The sequence below is a fragment of the Manis javanica genome, chromosome 7 (assembly GCF_040802235.1).
Source record: "Manis javanica isolate MJ-LG chromosome 7, MJ_LKY, whole genome shotgun sequence".
NCBI lineage: Eukaryota > Metazoa > Chordata > Mammalia > Pholidota > Manidae > Manis > Manis javanica.
In genome coordinates, this window is record NC_133162.1 from 10,236,374 (window position 1) to 10,259,202 (window position 22,829).

Sequence of the window (22,829 nt, forward strand, 5' to 3'; positions counted from 1 at the left end):
GTTAGCTAAATGGTTCATGTGCCCCTGCACACCAAAGCCTGTGCCCTCCATTTTCCCTTAATAAAGCAACATACATGTATTTGGAGTGGAGCTGGGAAGGCAGAAAAGACTGTAAGGATACAACTACGATAATAGGCAGAGCAAAGCATTTGAGATTATGGGCTATTTATTGGATATGAATATATAATCAAGTAATGGGATGTACTTCCCCATTAGGCACAGTTGCTTAAATCAAAATTGAAATGGAGTCATAAAATCCTCATAATATTAATGCTGTTAACCAAAGTCTATAATGAGAGAGACTTGGATTCGGCTGACACCTATGGGGCTCCACATGAATTCTTACCCTGATGGATGGCTCCTGCCCATGGGCACCGGGCAGCTCAGCCCACCCGAGAAAAGCAACAACTTGTTTATCTCAATCAGGCATCCTGCCTCAAACACCCACCTACACGGCAGTCGAAGGCCTCACTGTCCATCTCTTCTCCAAGCTGGGAACCTGGGAGGCCTCCTTGATTACTCCCTTAATAAGTGAGGGCTGAATGAATACAATTTGCTGCTCATGGTACACTACAGCTTCTTACCGTGTAACAAGCTAAAGAAAGACAGACTGGTGCGGATCAGCGTTTTCCAACCTCAGCAGCAGACATTCAGGACTACTAGTCTGGGCAGTGACAGATGGTCTCACAAAGGGGAATTCAGGTAAAATGGGCCTCACTCAGCCCATTAGAAGATCCAAGGAAAGGTACACACTTTTCCTGGCTGATTCCAGGGGTACAAATTAAAGGGTTAACCTAGTACTTGGGCCACATCAATGACCCTTACCAACTAATGCACACTCAGCTTCGGCTGCGCCCGTCCACCATGACACAGCTATGGTTCACCCCCTAAGTAGGGCCATAAACACCTCTGAATATCAGTCTCTTGCTTTGCTTTCCCATTAGCCCACAGAGCATTAATATTCTCTTTCTACTGCTCCAAGTTCCTTTCTGTGCCAGTTGGATGGGATGAATGCAAAGCCCCGCTGCCAGCAGGCCTTGGGTATACCAGCTGCATCATGAGCCCACCGTTTCCCTAATGCCCGGCACTGCTTCTCCCTTTCCTGATACACCGGCTACAGCTAGGTAATGACCAACAGAACCGGTTAGTGCCGAGAAGGTGTAAGTGAGGCCAGCCTCATGTCTTAGGTTTTTAGACCCAGATTCCTGCACAAAGGTCCTTGCTGCCTTCCAAGATGAAGCAAAAATCTATTCAATTTGGAAACCCTTAATCATTTCCCAAATCCAAAGTAAGTGAATAAAAATGAAAACCAGGGATTAATAGCTTACAGGAAGATTGTGTTCCAAAGACACATCTGCCTTTAAATCAGTTGTTTGGGAAACAAAACACATCCTTCTTTAGAAACAATGCCCACAGCAACAGCAATACCAGTTTGCATCTCTGCAATATGCTTTCATTTATAAAGTACGTCCAAGTTCATTATTTCATTCACTCCATGAAATATTTGGGGATCACTGGTCCCATGTTTGGAAGAAAAAAAACTATAGTTCACAAGGGATCAATGAGAAGCAGTCCATAAAACACCATAATATTGTGGCGTGTATTTCCCACAATATTCTTCAGCCCATAATATTCTTCATGGAGGAGTGCCCCAATCAGATGGGTGACAATGATTCTGCTGGAAAACATTCCCAGTTCTCAGGGAAATAAGTCTGTGCTTGTGCTATTGACTCAGCAACTCTCTCCCGGTTTCCCTCTCATGATGGAGCTTCATACTATCCAGAACTTCAGCCAAGTCAGAGCTGAAAGCAGAGAAGAAGGGAGGGTGCAGGACCCAACCTCATGCCCTGCACTGAACACCCCGTCAGCACGGCCATAGGACCCTGAGCTGCACTGGATGCAGTCACATGTCCAGAGTAGGAATTACCTCTCTTTCCCCTGCACCCCGACCCTTCAGATTGAAGCTGTGCTAGAGGCTCACTGCACCCAGAGTGTGGGCTCCCCAGGGGACAAGGAGGAGGCAGAGGCCAGGGAGGAGCTGGAGAAGCTCAGGAGGTACTGCGAGGTGCAGAGACCCCCGGAGAAGATAGGGAGAAGGGGTCTCAGCTAGGAGTCCCCCTCACCTCTGGCCTCATCTGTGGCCTCACTGCCACTGGAACAAACACCTGGGACAGGTGAGAAGCGGGCAGGACCACAGGCAGCTGGCTGCAGAGACAGAAACGAGGGAGGATGGGGACAGCGCCTGGTAGCAGCAGGACAGGAAAGAAAGAGAAGGGGCAGGCCCCAGACTGATCATGAAAGCCACTCAGCCAGGGAGCCTGGATTGAGGCCCATTTAATTCTGTTTGTTTGCGTAAAGTTGACCCATTGGAGCCCTGCACCAGCGCTGCTCAGGCCCTGTCAGAAATAACAGACTCACTCGTGAATGCCAGCTCCCGGCCACGGAGCCAGACCTACCCCAGGAGTCTGATGCCTAGCTCATGGTGGCCTGATCAAGGTGATCTGAGGATTGCCTTTTGGGAAACACGGCCCCTAATCCTGCCCCCCAAGAAGCCTGAGAACATCACCTATGTCTCTGCTTCCTGTTTACTGGGACAGGTGTTGCCACAAGCTTTTCATCCAGTCAGGTCTAAAGCACAGTTGCAACTCAGTGAAATTTAAGGTGGCCCAGCAGTTCAGGCAGGCCGTGAGCTGCAGCTTATCTGCAGAGGGACACAGCGTGGTTCAGTTTTATTGCAGGAACAAGCCCTGGTTTTGTGTTATTTTAACTTTTCCCAGATACCCGAGGACTTTATATATACAGGTAAGCCTCATCCCAGCCCTGTAGCGGCTGCTCGGAACACTGCATGTGACTGACTGATCCCTGGGCTGAACCCCGCCTTCGGAAGTGCATCTGCACTGCAAAATATGTCCTTGGGAGATGGATGTGAGAAATGAAAGGAGCCAAAACCACTTGGCACCAAGCCCAAGGACTGAGGCTAGCACTCCAGCAGGGAAGTCACATCTGGGTCCAAGGCCAAGGGCCTGCCCCCACTGGCAGGACTCAAGCAGTCTCCCTAAACATGAAGGAAGCAGAGGGATAGCTCCCCATCTGTCCCCAGCAAGGGCATGACGGAGGCCCGAACTCACTTAACAGTCGTGTTTCCTTTAAAACTGTATCTGCTCTGCCATTTCTGACTCCTGACAGTGGGCGCTGAGTTCTCTCTGAAAAGGTGCATTTCTACCCTTCCCTCCAGGAAAGTGTGAAGCTGCCCTGAGGACCGGGCAGGCCCCGGGCAGGGACTCACCTTGCCAGTGATGCTTGTAGTCACACATGCGGGACAGGGCGATCATCATGGCGCAGTACAGGGGCAAGATGGCAGCGCAGAGCCGCCAGCTCTTCCCCCGCCCACTCTCGGTGAAGCAGTGCAGCTTGCCAGCCAAGTAGAACGTCGTGAAGCCAAGGCCCGAGAAGGCAACTGCCAAAGAGAAACAGCAGGTGTTACTCTAGCAGGTGATGAGTGGCAGGGACATAGGGCATCCCGGGCATCCTTTCTGCCATCTTGCACACCTCCAGGGCCAAGGCCATGTTGGCACCAGTCACCATCCAGGCAATCTGTGCTCTTGTTAGAACCATGCTGGTATGAGACTTTCCACAGTGAGAATGACCTTCCAGCCTGCATGTGACCAAAGTCTGTTTCATTCATTCATTCAGCAGTGATTTGATGGGTACTTACTGTGGGCTAGACCTGCCTGTTCTGGGTGGGGGGATATAAAAAGCATCAGATGCCATCTCTGGTCTCAAGAAGCTCATGGTCTCATTGAAAGCCATAGTGATGCTAACAGATAATTTTAATATAATGTGTTGCATTCTATAAGGAAAAAGTGCATAACAGAACAAGAGATTGGGATGACTGCTTAGATTTGAAGGGTGAGGGAAAATAAGGGGTTTGGGACTAAGTGGCATTCAGTACGATGGGACCAGCAAATGCTATGGAGAAGGAGGTTTGATGGAGAAGCCAACTTATGACAAATTCCTTGTTTCCTCTTAGAAATTAGGACTGTTGGTTATTGATTTTTAGAATTGCAAAGATGACCCATGGCTATGCTAAATCCATCATCAAAAGTGTGGAGGTTGGATGTAGCACAGGTAATCCCCAAGCTTTTCATCCAGTCAGATCTAAAACACAGTTGCAACTCAGTGAAATTTAAGGTGGAGGTCTTGTGTGGGCTTAGAACCATGGTCCTCAATCCTGGTCACACAGGTCCACCTTTAAAACCTCAGAGCTTTAAAAAATACTGGTAGCCAGGTCCTGCTGCCAGACATTCTGGTTGTAATGGTCTACTGGTCTGGAGTGTATGTGCATGGTTGTGCACATGCCCATGTGCATGTGTATTGTGTGTGTACTTCCCAGGTGATTCTCATGGCAGCCAGGACTGAGCTCTGATGCTTTTGTTGAAGTCAGGTTCTACAGCATCTACCTTCTCTGGACACCAGCCTAATCAAAACTTTCCCCTTGACTCAAACATACTCCTGACTGGCAGAGGTCTTAGGTAACCAGCCCACATGGCGACTTGGTAAAGAGGTGTTTATCAATACAGTAAGTGCCAAGACACCAAGGACCTTAGGTCTCACCTGAAGCTCAAGCAGCAATCTCAGTATCAGAAGTTGTTGCAAATACAGAGAATCCCAGGCCTGCTCCAGACCTACTAAGTAGCATTTGAATTTCACAAGATCCACAGGTGACCTCCCGCACCCTGAAATCTGAGAGGGCCTGGCCTAAAACATCCTCATCCTCTTTGTAAGAAATCTCAAAGAATCCATCGTAAGGAAATAATATAAAACTATGGGGGGAATCTAGAAGATATTCTGCATGAAGTTATTAATAATTATGAAAAATTAAAGTGATCGATGCAGAAGCAATGAGAAGGAAACTGTGATATTTCCATTCAACAGACTATGATACAGCCATGAAAATTATTGTGATTATGCAGCACTATGAACAATAGTTAAGACACCACATTCAGTGAAAAAAGCAGGACCCCAAATTGTAGGTTCAAGATAATCATGGCTATGGTACATAAAAATGAGTAACCTGCAGCTTCAAACAAATGATCTCTGATAATAATGTGTCTTCTTAAAAGGGATCCCCCAGGTCTGAACTAGCTTGTACCAAAGAACTTTTCCAGCAACCAAATTAAACAAGGTAGCATATTTTTCTTCTATTTTAAACAGAATATTAAAGTGGGTTTATCTCAGGAATAAAAATGAAGCACTTAAACATAGTTGAATAATGACCAGCACTCAAACAGCAGAGCTGTGCCAACATACATTGACTAATTTTGTTTAAAGTAAGAAATGTGAGAAACTTCATTGCCCAGGCCGGTTCTAGACTGTTTGTTATGATGTAAGACCTTTAAGTGATTTACAGGGCCTTTCAAAGTGCCCTCGTTTGGCCACCGTCCCAGCAAGCACAACGGGTTCTTAATTTCCCATCCTCTCCCACTTTGCTCTGTTCCTTCTATCCAATTACTGTCCCCCAAGGTATCAGAGTGGGAGGGGGAGGCTGGACAGTTGGCTCCGGCGGGTACTGGCCTCATCCTGAGCTCTTACCTGAGGAGTAATGGACTTCAGTCAAATCAGACAGTTTAGCAAGTCTAACACCTAATTACACTGAATGTGGGAAGCAGAAAAGAACTGCCCTGGGCTTTGTAGGGTTATGGATGAAAAATCTCCAAGATTTCAATCAGAAGAGAGGCAGCCCTGAGTGTTGCCAAACCGCCATTTCTTGGGAAAAGAAACGGAAAAAAAAAAGGGGGTCAGTGAGTGCAGAGTGGATATGGAGCAGCAATCTGCACATGAACCCATAAACGGTCTGGAGACTTTCAGACAGATGAGTCCCAGCTCAAGCAGCCACTGCTATCGGAGCCTCCAGGCACATTCACAAGACAGGCAGGGGGAGAGGCTACTGAAAACCCTCTGAGGTCAAGACTGAGGACAGATGGCCCAAGGTCAGACCCTCGGCCCGCCCTGGATCACCTCCTTGCTCCCCAGTAACTCAACTTTGGCCAGCTTTGGGAGCAGACGGCTGTGGCTCGTGTTTGGAAAGCAGGTGAAATGTCTTCTCTGCCACGCAGTGGGACCCACGCTGCAGCCCTTGACAGTGTCGAAGCATGTGCTTCTTTGAAAAGGCAGAGCAATTCAAAGGTATTTCTAAAGGCTGAATTCTACAGTCTACATCCTGTGGGCATCCGGCAGCAGCCAGTGTTCTTTAACACATTCTACTGGGCCTTTGGGCGGTATTTTTAAAGCAGCACAGTGTGCCCTTAACTTTTCTAGGTGACATGGTAGGCTCCAGGTTCATGCTAAACTTGAGGCTTGTCACTTTCTCACTGACATTTATACAGTTATTGAACCATCACAATGTCCTTTAGCAAAGGGCTTCTAAGGCACTTCCTTCTGACCCGGGAGGCACACCTAACTTTGGATGGCACAGGCGCTTTGCATTCCTGTTCTTCCAAATACCATCTGAATAAGAATAAGGCTCTGCCAACCATACTGAAATGATCTGATCCTACATTTTTCCTGCCACCTCTTCCTGTGTGATTTGGGGGTTTGAGACCAGGATGTAATCTTCCTTAGCTTTCCAGCTCTGAGATCCCCAAACCCATCAATGCTCAGATTCAAATTCAACTGGGAGGAAAATAAAACAGGGAGTTTTCTTAAGGAAATGCTTTCCAACTCTAGTCAAACTACACCCTATCCTCTGCTCAAAGAAACACGCATTTGAGGCCCCAGAGGCTGGAATGCTTCTGATGCTGGTGCAGAGCAAGCGAGATGATGTTCAGTCCAAGTGACTCTTTCCTCCAAACACAGCCCTCGCTTCCCGCATGGTTAAGAAATGGAACTGAGGGCAGAGCATTCAGAGCACTGGACATTTTAGAAGATGGGGATTATTAAATAGGATAAATGTATTCACACTTAGCTAAATTATTAACAACAGAAATATGATTAGAATGCTCCGAAGCCAGCAGGGTAGAGGATACTAACAGTTCCCAGTCCTTGGGGCTCAGAACTTATTCATTTGCTCTCCAGAGTGTGAAACACTCACACACACACACAGACATGTTCACCGTGATATGTGCGGAAGAGCATATGCCCCTTGCTATCAGAGCCTGTAGCAGGTTTTCTTGGCTAGAAGCAGCTGATGGTAAATATTTATATGTTGATCTGGCTGTGGAAAGCAAAGATACTCTTGGAGCCTCTAAACGAGGGAGCAGATGAAAGAGGATGGTTTCCCCACCCTGTTTCTGTCACTTCCAGTGCTCACTTGGCGGCTGTCAATGGGAATAGATAAGCAAAGTATCACACAATACAAGTTGCCAGCCCAGGATGAGACTCCAGGCTACCTGCCTGCCCGTTTGCTGGGAAAGGAAGCACTGATTCTTCCTCCAGGCTATGCAGATGACTGCCGCAAGTTCACAGCTCTCCCGTTGCAATAAAGGTCTACTTATTGACCAGGCATAGTGAAATAATGTGGTTTGCTTTCCTCCCAAGTTGACTTTTAAACCAATAGAAGGCCTCTGGATCCCAATGATTGCAAGAAATAAGAAGGTTGGCACTAAAAAAAAAAAGACAAAGCTTCAAAAATAAATGAGATAAGAATCAAGGGGACAGACCCTGCTTTTTGTGTTGTATTTTTCACTTTTGCTGATTGTAATAAATCTCCCCAAACTGATCATTCCTGTCACTGAAAATGAAATCGCACCCTGATGAGGTAATCTTCACAAACTGTCCATATTATGAGGCCCAAAGAGTTAGTATTTTCATCTTCAAAAGAGAGAAGGGCAACATCAGGTGGCTGAATACATCTTAATATTGAAGGGTGTTTTGAGGAGGATGTCATCCCTGCCAGACCATCAACGCCATGGACATGAGAACAGGCGTGCCCGGTCAGCAACCTGCAGACCCCTCCGAGCAGGAGAGTGCTGATGGGAGTCAGGGATCTTGGCTCTGTCACAGACTGAATGCATGATCTTGGGCAAGTCACTTTCCTCTCTGGGGCCTCAGTTTGTTCTGTACAATGATAGGCTGAACCACAATGGGCCACCATATTACGCCCATGGAGGCCAGGCACACAGCAAACATGAGAAAACAGCTGGACACTGAAGTCAACTTTTTGTAACAGAAAGCCCTCTTATTCTCTTATATCACTGTACTGTTCCTAGACACTCAGATAAGAGATACTTTGCTTTCTGAAAAAAATCAATGGCCCATTTGTGATGTTAGATGCCAACTAACACCTGGACTCCCTGCTGAGAGACAATTAGGAGTGGTGAGGACTGGGGTGAAATGGACATCATGGTCTGTTTAAAGATACAGCACTGCATCTACTGCAGCTGGGGTTGCCATGTAGAAATGTGGGCTCTGTGTTCCAGAGGTTTTGATCTTCTGACGGAAGAAGGAAACCCTGATATTTATGGGAAATGTTTCCATTTAAAAATATTAACAACTAATCAAAAATTAATACAGTGTGGACCAAATAAAACTTCTCTGTTGGCCAACAGGACAGAGTCTGCGAGCTACCAGTGTGAGAGTTCACTCAAGTCCCCGCCTTCCGGTGCTGCTGATTGTAGACTGTTTAAATAACCCTCTAAGCCTGAGCTGAAAATCAAACATGTCAGTTCATGCCTACTCTCCACACCAGAGCAAAGAAGCACTTAGTAAATTTGTGATTATTTTGTTTAAACCAATAGCAACACAAATTAAGTCATGCAGGATATATGGGGACTAAATAATCCATTCAAGAGTAGGGGCTATCGATGACCGCCGACTCACGAGGTTCTACAATTTTTCAACTTCACGATAATGCAAAAGCTTTATGCTAATTCAGGAGAAACCATACATTGAATTCTGAACTTTTCCTGGGCTAGCAATATGCAGTACATTCTTCTCTTGTGAGGAGGCAGGACAGCGAGCCATGACTCCCAATCACGAGGGCAAACAACTGATACACTGACAACCACTCTATCCCCATACCATCATCTGTTTTCAGTTTCAGTACAGTATTCAATAAATTACATGGGCTATTCAACAGTTCCTTATAAAATAGGCTGTTACATGGTTTTGCCCAAAAGTAGGCCAATATAAATGCCCTAAAGTATGATATTCAGTAGGTTAGGCATATTAAATACATTTTCAACTTACTGGTATTTTCTACTTACAATGGGTTTAGCAGAACATAACCCCATTCTAAGTCAGGGAAGACTTATAGTGTGTACTGTTGAAGAGGGTGGGCAAAGAGAAGGCACGTGGCACTCAGCTTTGCTACTAACTTCCATGTGAGCTCACCTCTCAGGGCTTCAGTTTCCTCATCTATACAATAGCGTTAGTAGCACTCAACTCACAAAGTTATCTTGAGGATCAGTTCATGAGGAGTTGTAAAATGCTTAGCACAGTGTTTGGCACCGAGTGATCACTTGCCTAACACTTTGGGTTGTAGCAGCTGTTATGGAAATTTCCAGAAAGTTCCATTCAGAAAGAAGATGACTTCACAAAGTCTACTCTTGCAATCTGCAGCTCTTTAGTTGTATAACTGCATGCTTGCTTAGAAAGAATTCTAGAGTGAAGCTCTCAGGCTGTTATAATTCCATAGCCCCTGAGGCTCTCAGTAGATGTAAAATAATCTTCGCTGGTAGAATGAACAAAGAAGACTCAGTGAGAAGAGCCAGTGGAGGAATCTCTCCCATCCCTCCTCGCAGAATACCTGCAGCTCTCAGGTAAGGAGGTCTGACAGCCAGGGGGCCACTCCTGTCTTCAGTGACTTATAAAACAGCTTTTCTCCTAGGATTCCTCAGAAAGAAGTTCCACTGTGTTAGAACCTACTTTAATGTCGCCATGGCCCCAAATCCTTTACTATGACTTGTTTCTCATTCATAGTTTCAATTTCATAATTTGCCAATTCATAGTTTGGCCTAGCTAAGATGCTTGTTCTGTTTTCTTTTTATGACAAGCTATATTCATTAATACTCTAAGGTATTGATCAGAGAGAATGTGGGCCCACAGTGCATCTACAGCCGAAACCATTCAACAGTTTTAAGGAAAGACAGCTATTTATTCTTCATGAAATTATCAATAGAAGATCATTAACACCTGATTTAGCTTCTCAACCAGACTTAACAATTTCAATGAAAAATTTTGACAAAAATTGCATTATTAGATTCTGTACCCAGAGGCTTTTTTTTTTTTAAGCTCACCTTCTTTCCAATTCAGCAGCAATGACACTGTTTTGCTCTGATATAGGACAAAAAGTCTCTCTTTGTTGGAATGAAGAGAATTCTCAAAATCCTTGAAATATGGATCTCACACCAATGATTCCTTTAAAATTTCTTTTAAGGACAAGAGTTCATCACAATCAATGTAACTCAACAACCTCAAAAGTATCAATTAATCCCAGTAGATAATGTGGGGAGAGGACTTGGGTCCTGATTTATCTTAGTAAGGATGTACACATAATTCCTTTTCTTTGCATGCATATGGCTAGGTAGACATAGATCCCACTAGACTGTAACGCCACTAGGGCAGGTCTTACACCGCCTTCTTCACTCTTGTATCTAGTCTTAGATACTGATTGTCAGTTAGCAGCCCCTAATAAAAATGTGTTGAATGGAAAGAACTTGGCCCGATGGTATGCTGTTATCATCCATTCCTGCATCCATCCTCCCAACACCTATTTATTAATGCCCTCTCTGCGCCAGGGATTTTGCCGGATGCTAGTGATGGGAAGATGCATAAAAGACCCACTTCCTGCTCTGAAGGAGTTTTATTTGGGAAGAGAACTGGAGTAACAAAGGAACCTCCATGGAAGCAATAGGACTGGAGCCTGGGAGACAGACAGGGAAGGGAGTGTAAGACAATTTCACTTGTCTGGAATCCAGGGGTTAAATTCATTCAAACCTGCAGTAGAGTTGCCTGCAATTCTAGGCAGGGTCAGAATGGCTGTCAGTCTCAGGTAGAATTACTTCCTCTAATACTATGGGCCTTAATCTTTAACAAGAATTGCTGGGCTGGTGAGCAGCTTAAACCACCTGCTAGGACAAAGGGGATGGGGTGGGTCCTAAGCACCACAGGGAAGGCAGGTTGAGCCTGGGGCTTGGAGCCAATAGCACTCGACTGTCTGAGCCACGGGGATGGAAGGAATCATCTTGGCCCCACTGATGGAGGCCAGGTAGTCAGGCAGATCTGGTGGATATGACCCCCGAGGTGTGAAAATTACTGAAACCTATAGCTGCTCAGAGGAGGAGGGTGGATCTAAGCACAGGTGACAAGTGCTCCTGTAACACAGCCAGGCGGACCTGGGTATGCACCCGGGGTATGCCCTTTCTGTGTGACTGAGGGCAAGGTCCTGAACCGCTAAAACTCAGGCTTGCCACCTGCGGAGTGGACAAGCCACAGCTGTCCAGCAGAGCAAGTGGGGAAACCGATGAGAGAGCGGCCGTGAGCTGCTGGGCAGAGTGCCCGACGAGCATCAGGCCCTCGAGGAGGTCTGTGTCTTTTCCCTCCCGTCTGCTTTCTCTGTTTAGGCCCTTTCTCAAAACCATTCTGCCTACCAGGAATCTGAGAACATGGAAAGCAAATGCACATACGACAGAACGAGGACGGGAGCTCCGTGGCACAGTGTGGCCCTGTGACCAAGGCGGTGCCCTTATCGGTTGCCATGACAAACCCTATGTCAGCATCAGGCACATCAGTGACGCTCAGTAAATATAAATGAATGAGCAAATTAATGAAAGGAGGGAATGTTAAGATAATAGGAAAACTGGACCAGAGAATGTGTACTCTTGGGGGCTCGAAGGGACACACGTGTTGGGCATCCTTTTTCTGCCTAGTTCCTCCTGTTCACTCGTTCCAGTTTCAGTTTAAATGTCATTTCCTTAGAGGTCATTCCGGGCCCCACCAGTAGGTACGGCAGATTCTCATGCTGTAGTGTCTGTCCTTCGTAACACTTGCCACCACTCTTTATTTAGGTCCTTCTCTCTTATCCTAGATTCTAAACTCTGTGAGGGCAGAAGCTGTGCCCCTGTGCCTGAATTCAGTAGGTACTCAATTAATGTACATATGGAATGAAAGGCGGAAGACCTAATAATAAGGTCTCACAAAAGAAGGCAGGGGTGCACCCAGTGGTGGAGAAGGGTGAGATTAGGCACTGGCTCAGAATAATGGGGGGAAGGTGAGCTGGGGTCTGAATTCTCCCTGACCACACCCCCTCTCCAGACATGCACACAGTGTCCATCCCTCCCTCTCCCTCCCCACTCCCCTCCTTCACACACACTTCCCTGTGCTGTTCCTACAAGGATGACCCCAGAATCCTCCTGGAACCTTCAGAAAGGAAATCCATCCCAGATACCTAGGCTAGACTCCAGGGAACAATGTGAGCTGCTCTCAGAGTTCAGAGAGGGTGAAGCTACAGAAAGGGAGGCAATACAAGATTCCAAGGGTCTAAGGTATAGACAGGTGAGTAGCACTTCAATGAACTAGAGGAGAAGAAAAGAGAAATCTGGCAACTTGAATGGGTAGCAGGAACATTCCATCAGAGGGACAGTCAGGTGTTGCAGGCCCCTCACCTGCCAGGCACTGTGCTAGAAGACTTCATTACCTGGCCTAACTTCATCCCGAGAACACCACAATGACATAGGTAGTAGGCCCATTTTAGGGATGAGAAATGCAGGCTCAGAAAAGCCAAGTTATTTACCAAAGTTTGGTGTAGCCCTTAAGAAACTGTGAGTCATTTCTACGTAGAGCCAAAAAGAGCAGATTTTCTTAGCATGATTACAGTTATAGCATGACTACAGTTATAGCATGATTACAGTTATAGCATGACTACAGTTATAGCATGATCACATTTATAGCATGATCACAGTTATAGCATGACTACAGTTATAGCATGATTACAGTTATAGCATGATCACATTTATAGCATGATCACAGTTATAGCATGACTACAGTTATAGCGTGATCACATTTATAGCATGATCACAGTTACAGCATGACTACAGTTATAGCATGACTACAGTTATAGCATGATTACAGTTATAGCATGACTACAGTTATAGCATGACTACAGTTATAGCATGATTACAGTTACAGCATGACTACAGTTATAGCACTGCTCACTGCCTGCTTGTTTTTATGCTGCCTATAAGTATGTGCCAATCGGGTCACCACTGAAGCCCTGGGACCCAGCTCACTGCTGGCAGGAGAGGTCACCAACATATGGTGACTGAGTGAACATAGAAATGGTGGAGACCATTCATTCATTTCACAAACACAACTGGATTCCATTAGGTACTCTGGCAACAGGGCAACATCCTTAGGGACAGAAGGACATATATGGCCAGGGACGGTCATGCCCCTCATCTCTTGCTTCCAGGCAAGGTGATAGCTTAGCTACCTGGGTCGGATGAGATTTCCATCTCATGATGGAAATGGCGGTACAGCCTTGTTTGAGGATGAGCAATGGGGAAAACGAAAAGGAACCAAAGGCTCACGATTAGTCTGAAGGCAAACTCCAGAGGCAGGAGACGCAGGCAGAAAAGGCAGACCACCGTGCAAGCTCCCCGAGTAACCCCCGACCGCATCCCCGCAGGGGATTCTGTCCGGAGAAAAAGAACCCACCCGGGATGCACAGGAAGTGCAGGGGGGGCACGAGCCGCAGGGAAGGGACTGGCTCTGGGGGAAGGATATGGCAGCCCTGTCGTCAGTCCCCAGAGGCGCTGATCTCGGGAAGGGGCCAAAGCAACAGCAGAGGAGGATTAAGGCTTTTTAAATGACAGAGTCACTTTGCCCCCCCCTCATAATACACCCCACACTGATGGATGAAAAATTCTTATTAGAAATCATAAATGTTACTCCTCACCCTAGAGAGAGCTGTGAACAGTCGTCCAGATTGCGGGTGGTTTGAGCAGAGCATCCTACTCTACAGCAGGTCCAAATCCCCAGGATAACTTTTGCTTTTTTCCATTTTAATTATATGCCACAATGATCTGAAATACGCACGCAAGAATAAGTCTTCAAAATGGAGAAATGACCTATTTCCATAATACCATTAGGGGAGCTGATAAAAGCATGGGCGGGATTCAGATAAAGATAACATTTTAATGAAAACTAATTTTATTTTACCTTCAAAGGCCTTAACAGAACATGCATTTGATGGCAAGATCTGAATACTAAGGCATCCATCTGAGAAACAACTAAAAAGGCATTAGCCATGAATGTGCCCAGTGTGCCCATCTCATTAGCCTCTGCATGGGGTGCATGGACTCCAGGAATGGTTGCTTCTGCCCAGCTGTCTCCTAAGGAAGTGATCTCAACTGCACCTCGCTTTCATGACCTGTCACACCACCTGCATGCAGAATTTGTTGGGGGAAAAACAACCCTTCCAACTTGCCCCTAGCAGCTGTGAATGGACCACCGCCCATCCAGGAAGAGAGCGTGAGAGAATAGGAAACATGTCTCTCTCCCTGGTTCCTGGCACAGGGCTTCTAAAACCCTTGTAAATTCCTAAGCGGTTGGAGTGCTAGGAGCATCTCTTGTTCTAATGAGGCAACTGGGTGGGCTCCTGGGTGGCTCCCAAATGCGGGCTGGTCACCAGAAAGATTAAGCCCGGGTTAGATGCTTGGAATTTGCAGCCCCTCCCCACCCCCGCCCAATTCTCCAGAGCAGGGGGAGGGCCTCAAATGGAGTTAATGATCCATCATGCCGACATGATGAAGCCACTATAAAAATCTAAAAGTACAGGGAGAGCTTCCAGGTCAATGAATACATCCACATACTTGGGCTGTGACCCCAGTTCCATGGGGCAGAAACTCCTGTGCTCAGACCCTCCCCACCCTGCCCTAAGTATCTGTTCGTTTGGCTCTTCATCTGTATCCTTTATCATATCATTTCATGGTAAGCTGGTAAACGTGTTTCCCTGAGTTCTGTGAGCTGCTGTAGCAAATTCATCAAAGCCAAGAAAGGAGTCTCGGGAACCTCAGATTTGCAGCCAGTGTGTCAGAAGCACAGGTGACAGCCTGGACTTGCAATTGGTATCTGAAGTATGTGGAACAGTCCTGTGGCACTGAGCCCCTAACCTTCAGAATCTGAGGCCATTTCCAGGTAGACAGGGTCAGAACTGAGTTAAATTGTAGGACACCCAGCAGAGAACTATCTGGTGGGGGGAAATGCCCACGTGTCTGGAGGCAGCAGTGTGGTGGATGTGTCTGCGGAGTGATGTTGGTGGACAGTCACGGGAGGACACACTGGGCTTTCCTACACAGACGGCAATGGGCTGGGCATCAAGGGGCACGCCACCCCTGAGGCACTTGACTCAAGCTAAGAGGAGCAGCTCCCAAGAGGCATGGAGGCTGACCACACAGCCCCGTCAAATGGTCTCAGTCCTGCACGAGTGGCAAAGGAGCGCCACACTGACTTCACAGTTCTGTCTTGAGCTAGGCTGGGCCATTGCTTTCATTACTGAAGAGAACAGCCTGCCTCCCAGTCTCAGGGCTAAAGCCGCACATGCCCAGGTACTGAGGGGGTGGCTTCCCAAGCTCCCCATGTCCTGGCTTCTTTCACAACCAACTTCGGTCACTGAAGACATCCATGCTCATCTCTCACTTACCCCCTAAGGAGACGGACCATAATTACAACAAGAGCCTAGTGTATCTGACATACACAAAGCTGCCCCCCACTATCACTTACACCATCCAACATAAAAAAAGATGTGTTTTATGTTCATGTAAGAATGGTAGATTTTTTTTTACATTAGGAGGACCATTTAAATTTTGGATGCAAATATGTGGCATTTTCATCTCCTGTGACTTTGGAAGACACTGCTGATTGGTCAAAGGGACTCCATCAAGAAACCATCTTTGGACTCAGAATCTTTCTCTAGACAGTGTCCCATTAGTAATACGACCCACACAACAAGTTGAAATCTACCTGGTTTCTTTGAAATCATTGAATCCAAGACAACACAAACTAGAACACAAAGAGAATCTTCTAGGTGTTAGAAGATTTGGGTTCTGGGTCAGAGTGGTGTCCCCGACAGTGGTCTCATCTATTCACCAAATGCAGACAACATCTGCCTCACCCAGCTCTCAAAAGACATGATACAGATAACCAGAAATATTGAAGCTGGTCTTGAACCCTCATCTGTCTGCTTCCAAACTCAAGTTTAGTCCCCTTTCCAAACCCACAGACTTTATTTCCAGCACTGTGACAGACTATATGTCCTGACTGAAGTAATTAAATGTTGGAATGAAATGTAAAAACAAGCAAACAATCTTTTAAACATACCACTGAGTTGACACAAAGAAAAAGAATGAATGAAAGTAAGGTTTCCCAAATGAAAGGAAAGCAAGGGTCTCAGACATAAGGGCGCAGCAAAACCAGACTGGGCACTGGGTCTGCAGAAATCTGTAGACCTTCAGCTTCTACTTTGATGTCTCCATGGGGCACAGAGTGAAGAGACAAAGTCTCAGACCTATGCAAGGAGGGAAAATATACCAGGAGGCCCTGAATGAACCTTAGATCCCAAAGGCTTAAGTCAGTAAGAAAGCCCGCTCCTCAGAAGAAACCAGGAGACTTGCCTGCCTTCACGTGCTGTGTGGAGAGACCTCACAAGGACAAGCTGACTCTCCTACGTTTTTGCTGCCCAGTTCATGGTTCTCATATGGTCCCCAAAAAACTCAACTGGAGATTTAATTTTGGATGGCCCTGGAGTAGGTAGTACTCTCTGGAGGAATTCATCTTCAATCCAGACATCAAAATGTTCCCCAAAATAAAGTTCTAGGAAAAATTAAAAGCCTATGATAAGAAAACTTAAAATACAAAAGATTTCAGGGCACATATAGGAAAAACTGACTTACAATAACTTTAGATAATATAAGGCACAGAATGTAAAACAATTATTTGCAGTGTCTAAGAAAATTATAGAGAAGCAATAAAATAAGGATGAAGAACATAAAAAACAATGAAGCAGTTTCCGAAAGACCAAATAAAATTTCTCTAAATAAAAATATAAGTAACTGGGGGGTGGAGCCAGGATGGCGGCGTGAGTAGAGCAGTGGAAATCTCCTCCCAAAAACACATAGAGCTATGAAAATATAACAAAGAAAACTCTTCCTAAAATAGAGACCAGAGGACACAGGACAACATCCAGACCACATCCACACCTGCAAGAACCCAGCACCTTGCGAAGGGGGTAAGATACAAGCCCCGGCCTGGCGGGACCCGAGCGCCCCTCCCCCTGGCTCCCAGCGGGTGGAAAGAAACTGGAGCGGTTTTTTTTTTTGGCGAGTGCTTTTTGGAAGCCTTAAAGGGACAGGGACCCCACTGCTAGGGAGGCAGGGTGGCGGGACTGGTGAGCGGGTGCCTGGGACCGGCACCTGAGGACAAAGAATATCGCGCATTTTTCCCCCTTTTTTTTTCTCTTTTTGGCGAGTGCCTTTCGGAAGCCTTAAAGGGACAGGGACCCCAATACCAGCGAAACAGGGCAGCAAGACTGGTGAGCGGGTGCCTGAGACCGGCACCTGGGGACAAAGAAAATTGCGCATTTTTCCTAATACTAGGGAGGCAGGGCGGCGGGATCGGTGGGCGAGGGCCTCGGGCCGGCGCCTGAGGACAAAGAAAATCATGCATTTTTCCCATTTTTTTTTTTTTGGCGAGTGCTTTATGGAAGCCTTGGAGGGATGGGTACCCCAATACCAGGGAGGCAGGGCAGCAAGACTGGTGGGTGGGTGCCTGGGACCGGTGCCTGAAGACAAAGAAAATCGCGCATTTCTCCCATTTTTCTCTTTTTGGCAAGTGCTTTTTGGAGGCCTTAGGGGGACAGGGACCCCAGTGCCAGGGAGGCAGGGTGGCAGGGCAGCAGGGCTGGTGAGCAGGTGCCTGGGACCGGGGCCTGGGGACAGAGAGGGTCGCGCATTTCTCCCTTTTTTTTTGGCGAGTGTTTTTTGGAGGCCTTGGAGGGTCGGAGACCCCAGTGCTAGGGAGGCAGGATGGCAGGACTGGTGTGCGGGTGCCTGGGATCAGCGCCTGAGGACAAAAAAATCGTGTGTTTTTTTCCCTTTTTTTTTTTTTTTTTTCCTGTTTTCTCTCTCATTGTTGCTGTTGTTGTTTTGGTTTGGAGAGTGCTTTTTGGAAGTCTTAAAGGGGCAGGACAGGACACTTAGACCAGAGGCAGGGAATCTGGGGATCTCTGGGCACTCTAACCCCCTGGGCAACAGGGAGCACAGAGGCCCCTTACGGAGATAAATAGCCTCCCGGCCGCTCCCCCTCCAACGGGGCTCCACCACTTTGGAGGAGCAGCCCCAGCCAGGCCACGCCCACAGCAACAGCAGAGATAAACTCCATAGCAAACCGGCAGATAGCAGAAGCCCTGTCTGCGCACAGCTGACAAGCATAAGCCACTAGAGGTCGCTATTCTCCCAGGTGAGGAAGGCCACAAACCAACAAGAAGGGAAGCTCTTCCAGCGGTCACTCACACCAGCTCTGCAAACTATCTCTATCACCATGAAAAGGCAAAACTACAAGCAGACAAAGATCATAGAGACAATACCTGAGAAGGAGACAGACCTAACAAGTCCTCCTGAAAAAGAATTCAAAATAAAAATCATAAACATGCTGACAGAGATGCAGAGAAAAATGCAAGAGCAATGGGATGAAGTCTGGAGGGAGATCACAGAGGTCAGGAAGGAGATCACAGAAGTGAAACAATCCCTGGAAGGATTTATAAGCAGAATGGATAAGATGCAAGAGGCCATTGAATGAATAGAAGCCAGAGAACAGGAACGTATAGAAGCTGACATAGAGAGAGATAAAAGGATCTCCAGGAATGAAACAACACTAAGAGAACTATGTGACCAAGCCAAAAGGAATAATATTTGTATTATAGGGGTACAAGAAGAAAAAGAAAGAGGAAAAGGGATAGAAAGTCTCTTTGAAGAAATAATTGCTGAAAACTTCCCCAAACTGGGGGAGGAAATAATCGAACAGACCATGGAATTACACAGAACCCCCAACAGAAAGGATCCAAGGAGGACAACACCAAGACACATAGTAATTAAAATGGCAAGGATCAAGGACAAGGAAAGAGTTTTAAAGGCAGCTAGAGAGAAAAAGGTCACCTATAAAGGAAAACCCATCAGGCTAACATCAGACTTCTCGACAGAAACCCTACAGGCCAGAAGAGAATGGCATGATATACTTAATGCAATGAAACAGAAGGGCCTTGAACCAAGGATACTGTATCCAGCACAACTATCATTTAAATATGATGGCAAGATTAAACAATTCCCAGACAAGCAAAAGCTGAGGAAATTTGCTTCCCACAAACCACCTCTACAGGGCATCCTACAGGGACTGCTCTAGATGGGAGCACCCCTAAAAAGAGCACAGAACAAAACACAGAACATATGAACAATGGAGGAGGAGGAATAAGAAGGGAGAGAAGAAAAGAATCTCCAGACAGTGTATATAACAGCTCATTAAGCGAGCTAAGTTAGGCAGTAAGATACTAAAGAAGCTAACCGTGAACCTTTGGTAACCACGAATCTAAAGCCTGCAATGGCAATAAGTACATATCTCTCAATATTCACCCTAAATGTAAATGGACTTAATGCACCAATCAAAAGACACAGAGTAATAGAATGGATAAAAAAGCAAGACCCATCTATATGCTGCTTACAAGAAACTCACCTTAAACCCAAAGACAAGCACAGACTAAAAGCCAAGGGATGGAAAAACATATTTCAGGCAAACAACAGTGAGAAGAAAGCAGGGGTTGCAGTACTAATATCAAACAAAATAGACTTCAAAACAAAGAAAGTAACAAGAGATATAGGAGGACACTACATAATGATAAAGGGCTCAGTCCAACAAGAGGATATAACCATTCTAAATATATATGCACCCAATACAGGAGCACCAGCATATGTGAAGCAAATACTAACAGAATTAAAGAGGGAAATAGACTGCAATGCATTCATTTTAGGAGACTTCAACACACCACTCACCCCAAAGGATAGATCCACCGGGCAGAAAATAAGTAAGGACACACAGGCACTGAACAACACACTAGAACAGATGGACCTAATAGACATCTATAGAACTCTACATCCAAAAGCAACAGGATATACATTCTTCTCAAGTGCACATGGAACATTCTCCAGAATAGACCACATAATAGCTCACAAAAAGAGCCTCAGTAAATTCCACAATATTGAAATTCTACCAACCAATTTTTCAGACCACAAAGGTATAAAAGTAGAAATAAATTCTACAAAGAAAACAAAAAGGCTCACAAACACATGGAGGCTTAACAACATGCTACTAAATAATCAATGGATCAATGAACAAATCAAAATAGAGATCAAGGAATATATAGAAACAAATGACAACAACAACACTAAGCCCCAACTTCTGTGGGACGCAGTGAAAGCAATCTTAACAGGAAAGTATATAGCAATCCAGGCACACTTGAAGAAGGAAGAACAATACCAAATGAATAGTCTAACATCACAATTATCAAAACTGGAAAAAGAAGAACAAATGAGGCCTAAAGTTAGCAGAAGGAGGGACATAATAAAGATCAGAGAAGAAATAAACAAAATTGAGAAGAATAAAACAATAGCAAAAATCAACGAAACCAAGAGCTGGTTCTTTGAGAAAATAAACAAAATAGATAAGCCTCTAGCCAAACTTATTAAGAGAAAAAGAGAATCAACACAAATCAACATAATCAGAAATGAGAATGGAAAAATCATGACAGACTCCACAGAAATACAAAGAATTATTAAAGACTACTATGAAAACCTATATGCCAACAAGCTGGAAAACCTAGAAGAAATGGACAACTTCCTAGAAAAATACAACCTCCCAAGACTGACCAAGGAAGAAACACAAAAGTTAAACAAACCAATTACGAGCAAAGAAATTGAAATGGTAATCAAAAAATTACCCAAGAACAAAACCCCGGGGCTGGACGGATTTACCTCGGAATTTTATCAGACACACAGAGAAGATATAATACCCATTCTCCTTAAAGTGTTCCAAAAAACAGAAGAAGAGGGAATACTCCCAAACTCATTCTATGAAGCCAACATCACCCTAATACAAAAACCAGGCAAAGACCCCACCAAAAAAGAAAATTACAGACCAATATCCCTGATGAATGTAGATGCAAAAATACTCAATAAAATATTAGCAAACAGAATTCAACAGTATATCAAAAGGATCATACACCATGACCAAGTGGGGTTCATCCCAGGGATGCAAGGATGGTACAACATTCAAAAATCCATCAACATCATCCACCACATCAACAAAAAGAAAGACAAAAACCACATGATCATCTCCATAGATGCTGAAAAAGCATTTAACAAAATTCAACATCCACTCATGATAAAAACTCTCAGCAAAATGGGAATAGAGGGCAAGTACCTCAATATAATAAAGGCCATATATGATAAACCCACAGCCAGCATTATACTGAACAGCGAGAAGCTGAAAGCATTTCCTCTGAGATCGGGAACAAGACAGGGATGCCCACCCTCCCCACTGTTATTTAACATAGTACTGGAGGTCCTAGCCACGGCAATCAGACAAAAGAAAGAAATACAAGGAATCCAGATTGGTAAAGAAGAAGTTAAACTGTCACTATTTGCAGATGATGTGATACTGTACATAAAAAACCCTAAAGACTCCACTCCAAAACTACTAGAACTGATATCAGAATACAGCAAAGTTGCAGGATACAAAATTAACACACAGAAATCTGTAGCTTTCCTATGCACTAACAATGAATCAATAGAAAGAGAAATCAGGAAAACAATTCCATTCACCATTGCATCAAAAAGAATAAAATACCTAGGAATAAACCTAACCAAAGAAGTGAAAGACTTATACTCTGAATACTACAAGTCACTCTTAAGAGAAATTAAAGGGGACACTAATAAATGGAAACTCATCCCATGCTCATGGCTAGGAAGAATTAATATTGTCAAAATGGCCATCCTGCCCAAAGCAATATACAGAGTTGATGCAATCCCTCTCAAATTACCAGCAACATTCTTCAATGAATTGGAACAAATAATTCAAATATTCATATGGAAACACCAAAGACCCCGAATAGCCAAAGCAATCCTGAAAAAGAAGAATAAAGTAGGGGGGATCTCACTCCCCAACTTCAAGCTCTACTACAAAGCCATAGTAATCAAGACAGTTTGGTACTGGCACAAGAACAGAGCCACAGACCAGTGGAACAGATTAGAGACTCCAGAAATTAACCCAAACATATATGGTCAATTAATATTTGATAAAGGAGCCATGGACATACAATGGCAAAATGACAGTCTCTTCAACAGATGGTGCTGGCAAAACTGGACAGCTACATGTAGGAGAATGAAACTGGACCATTGTCTAACCCCATATACAAAGGTAAACTCAAAATGGATCAAAGACCTGAATGTAAGTCATGAAACCATTAAACTCTTGGAAGAAAACATAGGCAAAAACCTCTTAGACATAAACATGAGTGACCTCTTCTTGAACATATCTCCCTGGGCAAGGAAAACAACAGCAAAAATGAGCAAGTGGGACTACATTAAGCTGAAAAGCTTCTGTACAGCGAAGGACACCATCAATAGAACAAAAAGGAACCCTACAGTATGGGAGAATATATTTGAAAATGACAGATCCGATAAAGGCTTGATGTCCAGAATATATAAAGAGCTCACACGCCTCAACAAACAAAAAACAAATAACCCAATTAAAAAATGGGCAGAGGAACTGAACAGACAGTTCTCCAA

General features: G+C 45.1%; 1 protein-coding gene across 4 annotated transcripts in view; it reads right to left on the reverse strand.

The window, feature by feature from the left end:
• Positions 1 to 22,829, reverse strand: part of PLPP4 (phospholipid phosphatase 4) — a 129,064-nt gene that overhangs the window by 11,578 nt on the left and 94,657 nt on the right. For all 4 annotated transcript variants that reach the window (XM_073240303.1, XM_073240304.1, XM_073240305.1 and 1 more), the window contains one exon: positions 3,287 to 3,457. In XM_073240303.1, the coding sequence (XP_073096404.1) occupies positions 3,287 to 3,457 (171 nt within the window). The remainder of the gene's footprint in view (positions 1 to 3,286; positions 3,458 to 22,829) is intronic.